The following is a 14,968-nucleotide window of genomic DNA, read 5'->3' on the forward strand; positions in this document are numbered from 1 at the left end:
GTAGATGTATTTGGATGCTTCCAAGTTAGAGGTGGCTTTGGTAACTCCAGTGTCTGTAAACTACCTCAAAATGGCTGCACTTTCTGTTCTGGTAGGAGAATTCATGCATCATGTGAAAAAATTGACTGTGAAGCAGTGGGCTGGGGGTGTCCCCTAAATCAGGTACTGGTAACAGCCTGGGTATTTGTTTCTGATGTATCAGATAAAGTGAAGTGTCTCTTACTGCCAGGAATCTCTTCTGCAACAGCTCCCAGATCTCTCAATACACCCTACATCCTATTGCTGTTTGAGACATTTATGGGAAAGTGCTCTAGTTGTACATCAGTGGAGAGTCTGGAAATTAAAAGAATTTGGTGCTTTCTGTTCTGGGAGGGATGTTTTGATGAGCCCATTAACACGACACAAAGGAGCAGGGCAGACAGCCTTATTGAAATAAGTCCATTATTTCTTTTGATTCATATTTTAAAATAGTAAATGTAATTTACTTCTAATTATTGCTGCAAAGTATTTCTCTTGTGATAGAAAAGAAACTGCAGGAGGTGACTGAAAGCTTTTGCTTACAAGATTGGAATCAAACTGGAAAGGTCTGCAAGAAGCTGGGGCTCTTACAGCTGGCCAGTGTTGGGACATGAATGGTAAATACCAAAGAACATAAAGGTTTCCGACCTTCCTGGGTCACTTAAGGGTTCATATACTCTAGTGCCCTCTCTCCATCTCTGTTCACAAGAAAATGTGTAGAGAAAAAAAGTTGATTATTCCCAGCATAATCTCCAATTTCAAGCAAAGCAATATTTGCTAGGTTCTGTAGCTAATATCCCATGATTAATTCCTCTTTTGTGAATTTATCTGCTCATTTTAAATACATACTACCCACAGTATGTCAGAATATTTTACAACTTTTGGGTTATGGGAAGATGTACCTTATATTTATTTCTTGGGGCTGTCTTTGTCTGATAACTCTTTGGTCTTCCCCTATTCACCTTTTCCACTGCCTTTCACAGGAAGTCACTTTGGTACCCTCATTGTCTTTTCCAGGCTGAAAATCCCTTTGTATTTTGTAATTCCCTGCACAGAAACTGGTGTGCAACTTTTATGTCATCCTCCTCTGTGTCTTTTCTCACTTTATCCATTCCCTTTATCTTTGCTGAAAGGCTGAAACTGAAGTGGTACTCAAGATTTAGTCACAGCAGTCCTTTTTTTCTTAAAAAAAATTTACTATTTTCTGGTTTGCATTTTACTCTTTTTTCTACTTATGCTGTGTGTTTTATTGACTGTTACCAAGCATTAAACTGATGGTATTTTATTTCCTGAGTAGGCACCAGGTAGTTCAGGGACTGTCACTGAATACATACAGATAATGACTGATTTGTACCCTTTAGCTTGGTTTAAATGTATGGGTTTGGTTTTCCAAGGGGACAGCAGTGGATGTTATCTCCCCTTCAGTACAGCTTGTGCCACTGTTTGCCACAGCATGGTTGCAGACAGGGTGCTGGAGTTTATGGCAGACAAGAGGACAGTGAGGCAGGTTGAAAACTGCCTGAAATGCCAGGGCTGAGGGGGCTGTGAGTGGTGGCACAAATCTGGAGTCCAGCCACCACTGGTGGATCCAAGGGCTTGACATTGAGCCCCTCCCAGTTCAACATCCCCTAGAATGACCTGGACGATGGGGCACACCCTCAGCACCTCCACAGATGAACAAAACTGGGAGGAGTGGCCGGTTCACTGCGGGGATGGTGCTGCAGGGGGACCTGGCAGACCAGGAATGGAAAGAAACTGGGAATGGAAGAAACCTTTTGACATTCAATAGAGGGAAGTGCCAAGACCGGCCCCTGGGGAGGAATAACCCCAAGCCCCAGCACACACTGGGGGCCAGTGTGTGGAAAGCAGCCCTGCAGAAGGACCTTGCTGGTCCTGGTGACAACACAACCAGGCAGTGACTCAGTGCCCTCATGGCAAAGGTGGCCAGTGGTGTTCTGGACTGCACTGAGAGGGGTTGTGCCATGGTCAAAGAGTCACCCACGGCACCTCTCAGATTAGAGAACCGGTACCTGAGTTCCTATGCTGTGCTTTTTAACCTTCTGTCTTAATAGCTGCTTATTCTTTTGAAGACTTTCTTCAAATCCCCTGGAAGTTTCTGCAATGGTCCTTGATGCAAAGCACTGTTAGAAGGCTTTGGAAGTCCAGTTCTATGCAATGATCTCTTTGCATGTTGCTCAAAGTTCACATTTGTGAGATATGACATCCCTCTGCCCATGCTGATTCTTCCACCATATGTCACACTTATCCCTGTGTCCACTTATAATTCCTACCAGACAGTAGGTCTGGGTAGCGTTTTTATTTTAAGTTCCAGAAAGCCTCTTAAAAATTGAGACTATGTATGTTAGCCATTTCCCATTCATATGGCAATGAGACCTGGCACTCATCCTTGAGTTCCTTAAGCCTTCTCAAATTATTAGCATTGGCTTTTGGCAGTTTGCTGCTACTCCTTCTATTGATTCCTCTCTAGAATTTGACACTCCATTTTGAATAATTTCTCTGGTATTTGCCGTCTGCTGGGGAATGTTAGTTTGGCTATTTCATGAAACTGCCATAAGAAATATATAAGCAAAGAATGAGTTTACATATTCTGTCATTTTTTCATTCCAACTGTCCTTCTTAATCTCGGTGTCAGAATTCTTCTTACAGTGTATTTATTATTTCTTGTGCCTTTCATGAGGAACTAAATCCTCTTTAGCATACTTCTAATGTTTAAATGCCTTTTATATTTTCAGCTTTTTCAAGGACATCTTTGATCAGCTGCTTTTACTGCCTTTTAAATCCAGCCTTCTCTTTGTGTAATCTTTCTAAAATCTTCCTTGAACAGGTTCTCTGGTGCCCATGAAAAATTTGGTGGCTCCATTCAAACATACTTACAGTTACCTCCTTGAATTAATTTTATTTTCCCCTTTTGCAATTAGGCATTGCTATAGTAGATGGTTTGACTAACAACTGTCATATATTTAGAGTTTCTGATATTATTCTGATTGCATTATTATTATTCTGATACTAGGCTATGTCAGCACCCTCATTAAAAACATTCTCAAGTACTTTGAAATTATGTCCTACAGTGTTTTTTTTATCTGCATTTTATCGAGATGGGGTTAATGTATTTATTATCATTAAAGAACATTCACTGATCTGTGTTCTGACAATTGTATTCATAGCTGCTAATAAATATTTTCTTTCTGCTAGATAAATGCTTTGGCAGCAATTGATTTTTCAAAAAGAAAATCAGAAGTGCTTGAAAAACACTCTAAACAGTAGAGGTGTGTATTATATTCTAGTAGAAGCTAGAATATATTCACCATCTCTACTTCATCAGTATTTTACTTAACTAAAAGCTTCTCCTTTTTATCCTACTCGCATTCTATGCTCCTCTGAGAATGAATTTTTACTTGTTACAGAAAAGAACATATTGTAGCATTTGCAGAAAAGGAAAATACCTGTCAGCATCCCCAGAACATCAGTTTATCAGTCCAGATTCCTCATGTGTAGGTGCTCAAGACTGTGCTAAGACTACTTTCCAAGCAGACTTAGAGGTAGTTTTAAGGTAGGAGGCTCAACATACTATTGGCAAAATAAGTTAATTCATAAACCACACGATTACACAGAACTATTTTCTTTAGCTGACTTGTAGTTTTGCTGTTCATTTCTATACAGGATAAGAAACTCTGATTATTACAACTGCCATAAAACAATTCTATCTTAGCTCTTTAGTTATGAGACAGGAGTTGAGGAGATGGATGGATTAAAGATAGTGAGATTATGGGTATATTAACAGTAATTATTTTAAAACAGAGAAACTGCTGCGATCTTACACGTGGCTTGTGTGGGAACATTCTTCTGGGACTATGCACTGCTGTTGACTGTAAGAGTTCACTGCTCTGTCAACTGGTAGAATTCAGGTAAGTACCTGAGGACACTGTTTACAAACCAAGGAGGATTCACAACTACTTCTGGTTCCCATCATCTAGATTTTATCCTACTTGAACTACATCTTCTCTCTTAGCTGCATCATCCAATCCTGCTTTAAAGCAAATCCCACAATCTGTGACACTTATCTTGAATCTGATCCTGTAGGATGGCAGCTGTTCTCTCTCATTTAAGCAACTGTTCACTTGGAGATATTAAGCAGCTTCCATCTGCCTGGAAGCCTCTACTGGAAACCCAGTTCAGACAAGGGTTTAGAAAAGCTCTCTTAATAGGCCACTTAAATTCAAAGCCTTCAGCATCCCTGTGGAAAAGCAGCCTACCAATCCACAAAAGCATTTTGAAACCAGACTTGTTAGGGAAACTGCAGAACGTGTAACATAATGAGTGGACACAAACAGGTTAATGCACATGTAATTAAATATTGGCCTAATTTGGGAGCACTGGTAATACTGTACAGGGGAGAGTGTTCCTAAAGGTCAGCTTCCTGTGTGACATTAAACTCCTTTCAGGACATGTTTGGTATTTTTACAATTATTACCTTGCAGAGACAATTCTCAGGTTTTTTGAATAGTACCAACTACTACAAGATAAAGAGACGAGATCAAGTATTTTAAGGTACTTTTATTTAATAAATAACTTCAGTAATAGCACTGTAAAAAGTGAACATCTGTTAAAATAAAAAGGCACTTAAAACAAGAATATGACTATGATGCAGTTTGAATGGTCAGAGGCAAATATACATGGCACATGTCAAGAATGATGTGTGACTTGTCACATGACAAACTATGCAATCTTAGCTACGGGGTAAAGGCAAATTTACAGCTAAGACTGCTCAAAAAAAAAAAAGAAAGGAAAAAACCCTTGTGTTGATACAAAAATATTACAAAAAAATCGCAACCAAATACGTTAAAAAGATTAGAAGGTGACAAAGCACCAGGCTTGAAAGCAAAGAAACATGACAGAATAAAGACACAGCATCACGTAAGGCCCTTAGGTGATCTGAGGGTGTCTTGGTAAGGTACTTCATGATACTGCCACCCAGGGCTTGAATTTACAAAGAAAAACTAAGTAAGTTACCAGTCAGCAACTTCTTCAGTAATGGCACATGTTTTAAAGCTATTTTTTCCTTCTTAACATTCTTCTCAAAACTTTTCATTTTAACCATAACCTGGCAATATGCAACTTGAAAATCAAAGGTAAGTATGCACACGCTTTTCAGTCTTTTACACTGCTCCCCTCCAGCTTACTCAACTTACCAAACACTTAATCATACATCCAGCAAGTCAAAGACCAGTTAACCACCAGCTCCATGCTACATGAGTTTAATTACATCTGCAAACTCAAGCCCTGATCTCCCTGTAAAGCTAAAAAGTTAACACTAAATGGCTAGGCAGAGCCCTCATGCTGATATGCTGATTGCTTTAACCCCTTCCCCCCCAGTCATGCCATGCAGCATCACACCCTGCACAGGACCTGGATTCAGAGCATGGGAATGGGAAAGGTCAAAAAGGCACCATGTGACCTGGGCTGACTAGCCTACACAGTCTCAAGTTTTTTTTGTCCAACCTCTGGCACCAATTACTCTTATTTGCAAAAAAAAAAAAAAAAAAAAGAAAAAAAAAGAAAAAAAAAGAAAAGAAAAAAAAAAAGAAAAGAAAAAAAAAAGAAAAAAAAATTACATATGGTACATTTTCACATAGGAAAACAAACCTATATGTAATGAATTAGTAAAATCACTGCAGTTTGCCCTAAATCTATCTTATCGTGACTACAAAAGTTGCTATACTGCATACAGTGTTGTGAAGTTATACAAGCAGTGTTCATTTTCCCTCATATTTAGGATTGACCACAGTTGTCACTGCACTCTTGTAAATAGGATTTTCACCCTGGAAAAATAAAAATAAAATATATTAACATTTAAAGATATGGAAAAAGATATGTGTTTGCAAGAAGCATAAAAACTAGCGTAAGAAATTACCCATTAATGCTTTGTTTGTACACACAAACAGCTTAAGTCTAACTAGTTTTCCTACTAGCAACTTGAACAAAGGCATGCACAGCTAATAAATAAAGCAAAGGGTTAGCAGGATCCTGTTCCATTTGCAGCACAGAATTCCTTGGAGGCAGCTGAACCTGGCAGGCTCATCTCAGGGCTGAGCCATCGCCCAGGGCTCTGCAGCCCAGGGCATCTTATAGAGAAGAACAGAATTGTAAACAACATTGTTTGACACCAGGACTGACCACAGACCACATTCTGCTATAATAAACATTTAAACAGCTTATCTTGCATTGTAATTGAATTCTAGAAACAACGGGGAAAGACTTCTAGTATTTTGCTAATACACAGTCAATATTTACAGTGAACATTCAGTACTCGTCATTCTCATTTGATTCCTGCAGGTCTCCCCAACCCCCATGAAGGCAAAATGTACAGATAAAACAAAGAAACTTTTGTACTGGTGCAGATGCTGTAATAAAAAAAGTTATTTCTACTGATATGAGACAAGCCTACAGAACAATTACTTACATCTCTCTTGCTGAAGATTTAGAAACCCCTAAATTAAGCTTATTTTAAGCTTTTTCCCCCCCAGGTTTCCTTCTATGTCAGTAAATCTTACTCCATTTATGACATCCTTGCACACCTCAGATGAACAGCTTGAACTCAAAATTAACAGATAAATCTTCACAGGAGAAAGGACCACTGCTAGAACAGCCTGGAGCTGCAGCTCTGAGCTCTTAGCACAGCCTGAACCTCAGCCTAAATGAATGCTGTCTGCCAGCACGGAGCTCTTCTGTGCATACCCAACTGATTCCTGAGAAAACTCAGCTCAGTGCAGATATCAGCTCGAGTGCTGCTCTGGCCAGGGCTGTATCTGGCCTTCAGCAGCAGCGAGGGAACCTCTGTCCCTTCAGAGTTCCCCCACCCCAGTCTGAGATGCACTATACAACCTTATTAATTCACCTCTATTTGCAATATTTCAGGTTAAACCAATTTTTCCTACACTCAATTAAAGGATGCACAAACATCAGGTGTCTATTTTTCAGGGTCGCAAACCTGGAAAAACAGCTAGGAATACCACAGAATGTGCCAAAGGCAAGTAAGAACCTCAGCTGGTGTGAAATTTTTTCATCATGGTTCCTGGGAAGTTTGCTGCCTTCTGTTTGCCAGGCCCAGCCCAGGACGAGTAACTGGTCTACCCCAACAACAGTGGCTGCTGCTGAGGGACACCCTGCAGCTGCTCCCATGGTTCCTTTCAAAGAAAAAGGGTTTTCCCCTCAGAGCCAGCTTCTCCAACACTCAGAGCAAGGAGGCACATCCAATCTTGCCTAGATCTAAGAGACCTGTCCAGCCAGAACCTGGATTGCCAGATAATGGAAGTCAAAGTTCTCTGTTCAGTCTTCTCAAGATCTGAGTCAATGTCACCTGGACAGAGGTGAAGCAGGAGCTGGGAGTTCAGTGCTGGCTGTACTTCACAAATAGAGTGTAACAGCAAAAGTCCCTTCCCCCTTCTATCAGGTCCCAGGCAAAGGCTGTCTTGATTAGAAGTGTATCACCTACTGTCTGGGAAGGGATGAGGAATAACATTTGGATGGGTTTTTAAAAATTTTAAATCATGGAAAATCATGTGATGTGGCTAGATCTCAGACAGACTAATTAATCAATGCAAAATTATGACCTTCCCCCATATTTTTAGCAAAAGGTTTGCAATAGTAACATGCAAACAAAATGGGTAAAACATGCAGGGATGAGGGATTTAATCTGGTACTGAATATCTCTTTATGCCTCAACAATTCTTGGCAATGTACATTGCTTTTTTCCTCAACAAGTTTTAATGGCGATTTCTTAAAAATATGAATGTAAAGTTTGTGATGCAGAGGAGGTCTGTAAGTGTAAGAGGCTGCATCATATGCAGAGTAGAAGTTATTGTACAGCTCCTCCATGGCAAGGCATTATGTACTGCTTGTGCTGTTAGCCTCCAACATTTTACAGAACAGACTCCCCCCAGCACATACAGGGGGTATACACTGACATCTTCTAGTTGTAAAAGAGAGGTAACTTCTACCAGATAGCCTAGGAATGGGTCTAAAGGTAAGGACTAAAACTTAGGAATTTGCTAGGTGCTACTCATACAACTAATTTGAATCTAAAATCAGGCTTAAAATACAATTTGAATAACAGGATTGCAAGTTTTCTACTACACTGCTTTTTGAAGATAAGTCAGAATTGATGTTTCCATGCTCTTGATTTAGCATAAGCCCTGTAAGGATATTGAAACTCTGTCCTGCCTTCCCTTGCACTTCTCAGAAGCACGCAGTGGGATTCAGGTCACTGGATAAAGCACTTGACTAGCTGTCTCCCCACGTCAGGCCAGTGTCTCAGTTCCCATTACAAATAATGGAGATTTAGTCAATATTCACAACTCTTCAGCTTAACCCAACCTGACAACTGATCAGCTAAATGGCTCCTGAGGCTTTACTGCCTCTAATTGCAACACAGGCATCTGATGGATGTGCAGGTTCCTTCCCTGCTCTCCTCTGTTCCAGCCCCACCCCAACCACCCTGCCTTGGGCCTGCCTTGGCAGGGTCTCCTGCAGACAGCTCTTCATTAAATAAATATCCACTAATCCAACATGATTGGGCTCCTCACAGCTGGCAGAGGGTATACGTTTTCAGACATTAGAAACATTTCAGTTTTTTAACTGGCCATTAAAACATGGGATTCCAAACTTGGTGTCTTAGACAAATAGTATTATTTTAAATGCCCCTTTTCTTCATGTATTCTTCAGAGAATACACTGGTTTAAGCATGCAGAGTTAGGGAAAACACATTTGCCACATGCCCCAACAACTGAAAACTCCATGCACACTTAAACCAAAATTTAAACTAACAAAGAGTAACTACAAACAAGACTCAGTGAGCAAAATAAAGATGGAGGTACTTTTAAAAAGTACCTTCAACTGAGAATAAAGAGCCATGTTCTTGCAACAATATTCACTTTCAACTATTCACTTGCAACAATAATCACTTGCAACTATTCACTTCACCTAGACTGGCTGCTCAGAGGACAACAGTTCAGTACAGTGTCGCATACAGATGAAACTATCACACAGAATAGTTCTGTGTTCAATTAACCTTCTTATTCCTTTTGCTCCAGGGGCTCAGTGTTTCAACAGTCACTGACATTACCTCCACAGTGGGTTTAAGACCTAAGTCACTGTAAGAAACAGAGTTAAAGCTCATGCCCACGTTGTTCAAGAGCTGGCTGTGGCTACTGCAGCCCCGCTGCTGTCCCAGCGCTGTTTCTCCGGAGCGCGGGCGGCCGCCAGAGGGCACCGCCAACCCCATCCGTCCACCCTTGGGCCACCAGTGAGCGCAGAATTTACAGGAAAGGGATTTACGTGAAAGGCATCTCGGCTCCCACACCCAGAGCACGTCCATCCTTCAGCAGCAAGGTAAATTACAGCACAAAATCCAAGTCAGGAGAAGAACAAGTTCCTGCGATTTTGAGCGCTTTGAATTATTTGTGGTTTTTTTTTTCCCCATTTTAACCAGTAGCTGCTAATAAGGCCAACCAAATTACTACAGACTCAGTATCTAATATAAATGTGTTTATCACTTGAGAAATTCAAGATGACTGAATCTGGACCCTGTTTGAAGATGCTTAACAATGCACAAGCTATCCCCACGCAGGAGTGGTGATGGCATTCACTACAGATAGCAGCTTTATGTTTTAAACTTGTGATGCAGCTTTTCAGTCCAGAAGAAATTTATCCCTAGACTTGTTACAAGCATGATTGCACCAAAGCTTTTATGGCTGATTGGGGTAGAACCTGGGCAGACAGAACTCCGTTTGACCCAGCTGCCTTGAGCATTGACCACTGGGATGCCGTGGCACCATCTGCGCCACCATGGACCAGCACCAGGGAAATACCTGAGTACCTGGTCCATGACAAACTCCATGGTGCCGCAGTTCCCTCACCACAGAGCCCCAGCCCGTGTGTGGATGATGGCTGTGGGAGAGGGGGAGGGTCACACAAACTGCACAAAGTTAATCTGTGTATGCACACACCTGGAGGGAATCCACTACGGTGTGATTTTCATATAATGGGATTTCAGATGGCTTTCCTGCCTTGACATTACAAGGCAATTCTTCATCTAAATGACAGGCTATGGCAAGAAAGTAAAACCACCTGAAAATCTTATCTATAGGGAAAAGCAGGACCTTGTTTTACATCTCGTGGCTCACCTACTTTGACAATTCTGACCTCCTCCTTTTTGATGGTCCATAGGAATAGACCCACCTCCCTCTCTCCCCAGACGTCTAATATTTCTATGAATACCAAAAATTATAAAGTCATGTTTAAAAAAAACCCAAACCACGCCCTTTTACACTTTTAGCCTTCACATCTGAGCAAACCAAAAAGACAGAAGTCAATCCCTCCATTTACACCAGAGGAAAGCTTTTTGCAGGAAATACATTTTGAGGAGAAATGGCAGCACCAAACATTACATCCTGAAGAGTCACAGGGTAGAGAACAAGAACACAGAATGGAGGTTACACACCGTATGGTTTGTTAGGTGCTTGTCCTGCATGCAGCAGAAAGTACACAATTAAGTGAATGGCAGAAGAACAGGTAACAGAGACCTAACCAGATGGAGTATGTGAAGTATTAGAAAGAAAAACTCAATTTCCTCCCCAGAATAATTGGCTCTGGGAGAAAAAATGAAAAGGAGGTGAATGTGGTTGATGTAGCAGGCAAAAGGAATGTTGTTTACAATCCATTTTGGACACACTGCAAAGCAAAATTATTGTGAAGAGGAAAGTTTATTTCATCAGGAAGGGCTTGGAATGCTACACAGAGTATTTGGAACTGTTGTCACAGTAAGAGCTTAGATACTCTGAGTTTCTGCTTTTTCCCCTTATTTTTTCTTTACAAAATCTTTTGAATGTAACACTCAAAAAGGGAGACAGCAGACAGTACAACGTTAGATACAGATACTTCCCTTCCACTGGCTTCTGAAAAAAACTCCATGGATGTTTAATAGATGTGCTACCTTCACAACTTCTTCATTCCTCTCCCTCTAGTCTCCTCTCTGCACTACTTTCTCTTAGTGCTCTTCTGGCATCCATTCCCCATTTCAGCCTCCCCTTCACTCCTTCCCCAGCAGCTGGGGGTCCCAGGGAAGGAGAACACCTTGAGCACTCATGGAAGGGCAATCTGAGAGTCTGCAGAAGGTATCAACTCATCACTTGGGCTTCAGACTCCTCTCCTGGATACTGCTGTTACTTCTGGTGTGTTGGGTGTGAAGAGAACTGAACTCAGCAGCTCAGATCCAATGAGGTGCTCAGGTTGAGTTTAGGAGGAAGTAAGAAACTGAGTGAAAAATACATCTAGAGAGGACAAGGATATTTCCTCCTGTCCTATTAATGTTCCATATCTATGGACAACCTAAAGCTGGCTTGGTTATAAGGACTGTGATGTTGCCAGTTTCAATAGAAATAAGGATCAAAAAAATAGGGTGCATATATAATTATAAAATTAGTAGAGTATATGCATTTCACACCTTAATTACAGACTAGGTTTATACTAGGTTAATAAACCAAAGCAGTTTACAAAAAAAAGTAATGCTACTCTGCACATTCACAGAGCTATTCTAATAAAAACAGTGATATTTATAGGCTGGGATATTTTAGAAGTACCTAATCTAGCTTAGCAAAAATATTGATTTTAAGTAAACTGACTGCTGATTTGAAGAAACAGAAGACAAAGCATCCCCTGTGTGTCTCTCTACAATCCAAAAATATTCTTCAATCCTAGCAGCTGTTCTATTATGTATCCACACATTTAGAAAAAAAATTAAAAATCACGTGTAGAATAGTTTAAGCCAGTACTGGCTGTATTAGTAAGTAAGCAGTCTCGCTTTCAAAACCAGTTAAAAATTTTCAAGCTGCATTCTTGAAAACCCCACAATCAAAGCAGCAGTAGATACACTGAGCAAGACTCAAACTGTGATTAACTGACTGCGACACACAGTGAGTTTGAAGTGACATGCAAAGGGGGGAAAAAGGAAAGAAAATGAAAGGAGATACAAACTGAGACTTAGAGACCAGCTTTACGTCCATAGTTTGGATTCTTGAAATTGTTAATAGGGCTCTTGTATATTGGATTTTCTTGCTGAAGTAAAAGAAATGGTCAATGTCGAATAATTCAACAGGAAAAAAGCAACATTCTCAACTATCACTGAAAAAAAAAGCTATATATATATAAAGTGTTAGTAATTTTTTTTCCCCAGTATGAGATGAATCAATTTTCTTAAATAAAACCAAAAGGCTTCCTAAGACAATTTTTAAAAATGATATTTTCTCATCAAGCACATGGGGGTGTTGACTTCTACAGAACTGTAGTGAAGGGGCTCTTGATCAGCAGGCTCCTGACATTGCCCAGAGGCAGTGATTCCGTAGTCTGTGGAAGCCTATGGACCACAGGCTTGTTTTTCTTGCACATTTCTCTGCTGACAAAGAGCTGGGAAGATTTCAACCAACCAGCACCAGCCATGATTTTGTGACTTTATGGAAGTCTCCCAACTAACCCTGTGTGAGTATTTACAAGATTTCCTCAATGAGTGCAAAATTTTCTTCTTTGCTTTCTACAGAAGTGACTCATCTTTGTAATAAACATTTTAATCATATGTTATAAAGCGTGGTAGAACTGCAAAGCTGAACTGTTCTGTCACCATCGCATTTCCTCTCTGAAATATTACTTAAACCTGAGTTACTAACTACTATTTTCTGCCTGAAGAAATACTTCTTCAAGAGGACTGGTTAGAATCTGAAACACTTTAAAGCACATGAATAAAAATCTTCTGTTTTTCCTCCGCTCCTGCAGCTTTTATACATAGAAAAGCTTCTTGACTCACCGTATCCCACTTGGCATTCATCTTCTCCTTTTCAAATTTAGCAAATTCTCTTCTGTCATGAATGATCATTAGTAGTTTCCAAATCAATAATAAGGCAAGTCCAATAAGAACAATTCCAGCAACCACACCGGCTACAATGGGAATGATGTCAGGACCGCTGGGGCACTCTGGGGAACAAAGCACGGGAAACATGATTTTACAAAATGGTAAAGGTAATGCACATCCAGAAGCCGTTAATGTTTGATTTTGTACTGAAGCCAGTATTTTGAATATCAGATATGCCAATACTACTTTTCTTTCAAATAACAGAATTTTTGGAATATGTACATCCTGTAACATTCCAGCTTATTTTTATCCTTCTAATTTGTGTTTGATCTTGGCAACAGAACAACCTGTTCTGATGATAAACTCTATACACTGCTAACCCCTTAAGCTAATTATTTACAGTATTAAGAGTAAAATAACTGGCAACTGTTTTTAAACATGCAAGAGCTCCAAGTCAAAGCTGTGGCAGCCGGAGCACAAATGCCAACCAGCAGAACAGGCACCACACACAGAAACAGAATATCCTGGGCTGGAAGGGACCCACAAGGATCACTGAGTCCAACTCCTGTCCCTGCACAGGGCAGCCCCAAGAGTCACACCCTGTGCCTGAGGCATTGGCCAAACACTTCTTGAACTCTGGCTCGGTGCTGTGACCACTGCCCTGGAAAGCCTGTTCCTGTTCCCAGCCACCTTCTGGGTGAAGAACCTTTTCTAATATCCAGCCTAAACCTTCCCTGACACAACTTCAGGCCATTCCCTTGGGTCCTGTCACTGGTCACCACAGAGATCAGTGTGTGCCCCTCCTCTTCCCCTCACGAGGAAGCTGTAGACTGTGATGAGATGCAAGGTGATTTAAAGTGGCTGACACAGAAATAATAATCCTCCAAATTAAAATCCAACTCTACTATTAACACAAAATTCCCAATAACCACAAACTGAAGAAAGGCTTTTGCAGAGCTCAGTGTACAGACTGAAGGAGTCAGAAGCAAATTAATGCAAGTCCTGTGCAACAGAACAACTGTGGATAGAACACAGCTTCCCCCACACTGCAGACTCCCTACCTTCATAGCTGCCTCTGCAAGAGTGAGGGAATTGGGAAGGGACACGACAGGAATTCCTTGGGAGCCAGTAAGGAACAAGTGTCTGCTCCACAAAACACAGCTCTACTGGCCAGAGCTTGTTCCTTCAGCACTTGCATGGCACAAATTAAGGTGCCTCCTTGTGCACGATGGGCTTGATTCACCTTTGACCCAAGGCAGCAGAAGTTTGTACATGAAAAGGTCAGGCCCCAAAAGCATAGGGCATGTATGGCTTGTCCTAGGAGATAGAGCTTAAGTTCCTCCTCTATGCTGTGGACTATTTTTGTAGAGAATTTAAAGCATTCTGAATTGAAGCAGTATTTATTTCTAAGAGCCACTAGCCACTGGACTGTGTAAAGTCATGATCATCAAAATGATCAATTCTGTCTCTAAGGTGTGCATTTTCTATAAGGCTTTATAAATCAGGAGACCACAAACTGCTAATATACAGAACCACACATTGTGCACTGTTAGATGCAATATCCAGTGATTCAAACTAACAATACTCCTGGTAAATAAATGGTAAATTACTGATGGAGCTATAGAATTGTTCTCACTTTTTTTTTTCTATCAGAAGATTGATCTATTTGGGATTAACTGAACAAAATTATTTTGGGATCTATTACTGAAGGTACCACAGTCAAGTAAAAGCAAAGGTTTTCAGCATAAAAAAATCAAGCAGTTTGAAGTATAGTACACAATTTTATGTAGACTGATCCCAAATTATTAAGAAAAGGAAAATAATAAAAGGATCAAAACCCCACAGACACTATTGTTTATTACCTGTAGCAGAAGCCTAGTAAAAAAAATTATCAAAATTTATCTAAATAGGACTTGCTACAGGAAAAAGTAGAGTACATCAAATGCAAACAGGAAATGATTCAACAAATATATATATCTGATTTACCTTTTGTTTTTAAAAAATAGAATCTGTTTCTATCAGCCCAAGGGT

The 14,968-nt window shown here is 40.4% G+C and overlaps 1 protein-coding gene across 3 annotated transcripts in view; it reads right to left on the reverse strand.

Annotated features, from left to right (window-relative positions):
• Nucleotides 1-4,573: 4,573 nt before the first annotated feature.
• The window catches only part of ITGB1 (integrin subunit beta 1), a 43,241-nt gene continuing 32,846 nt past the window's right edge, over nt 4,574-14,968 (reverse strand). For 2 of the 3 annotated variants that reach the window (XM_068173256.1, XM_068173241.1), the window contains exons 15-17: nt 12,893-13,059; nt 12,070-12,150; nt 4,574-5,858 (exon numbers count right to left, since the gene is read on the reverse strand). In XM_068173256.1, the coding sequence (XP_068029357.1) occupies nt 12,076-12,150; nt 12,893-13,059 (242 nt within the window). In that variant the 3' untranslated portion in view covers nt 4,574-5,858; nt 12,070-12,075. The remainder of the gene's footprint in view (nt 5,859-12,069; nt 12,151-12,892; nt 13,060-14,968) is intronic. The other variant, XM_068173249.1, reaches the window with a different exon arrangement.

Source organism: Anomalospiza imberbis, chromosome 1, assembly GCF_031753505.1.
Source record: "Anomalospiza imberbis isolate Cuckoo-Finch-1a 21T00152 chromosome 1, ASM3175350v1, whole genome shotgun sequence".
Classification (NCBI taxonomy): domain Eukaryota; kingdom Metazoa; phylum Chordata; class Aves; order Passeriformes; family Viduidae; genus Anomalospiza; species Anomalospiza imberbis.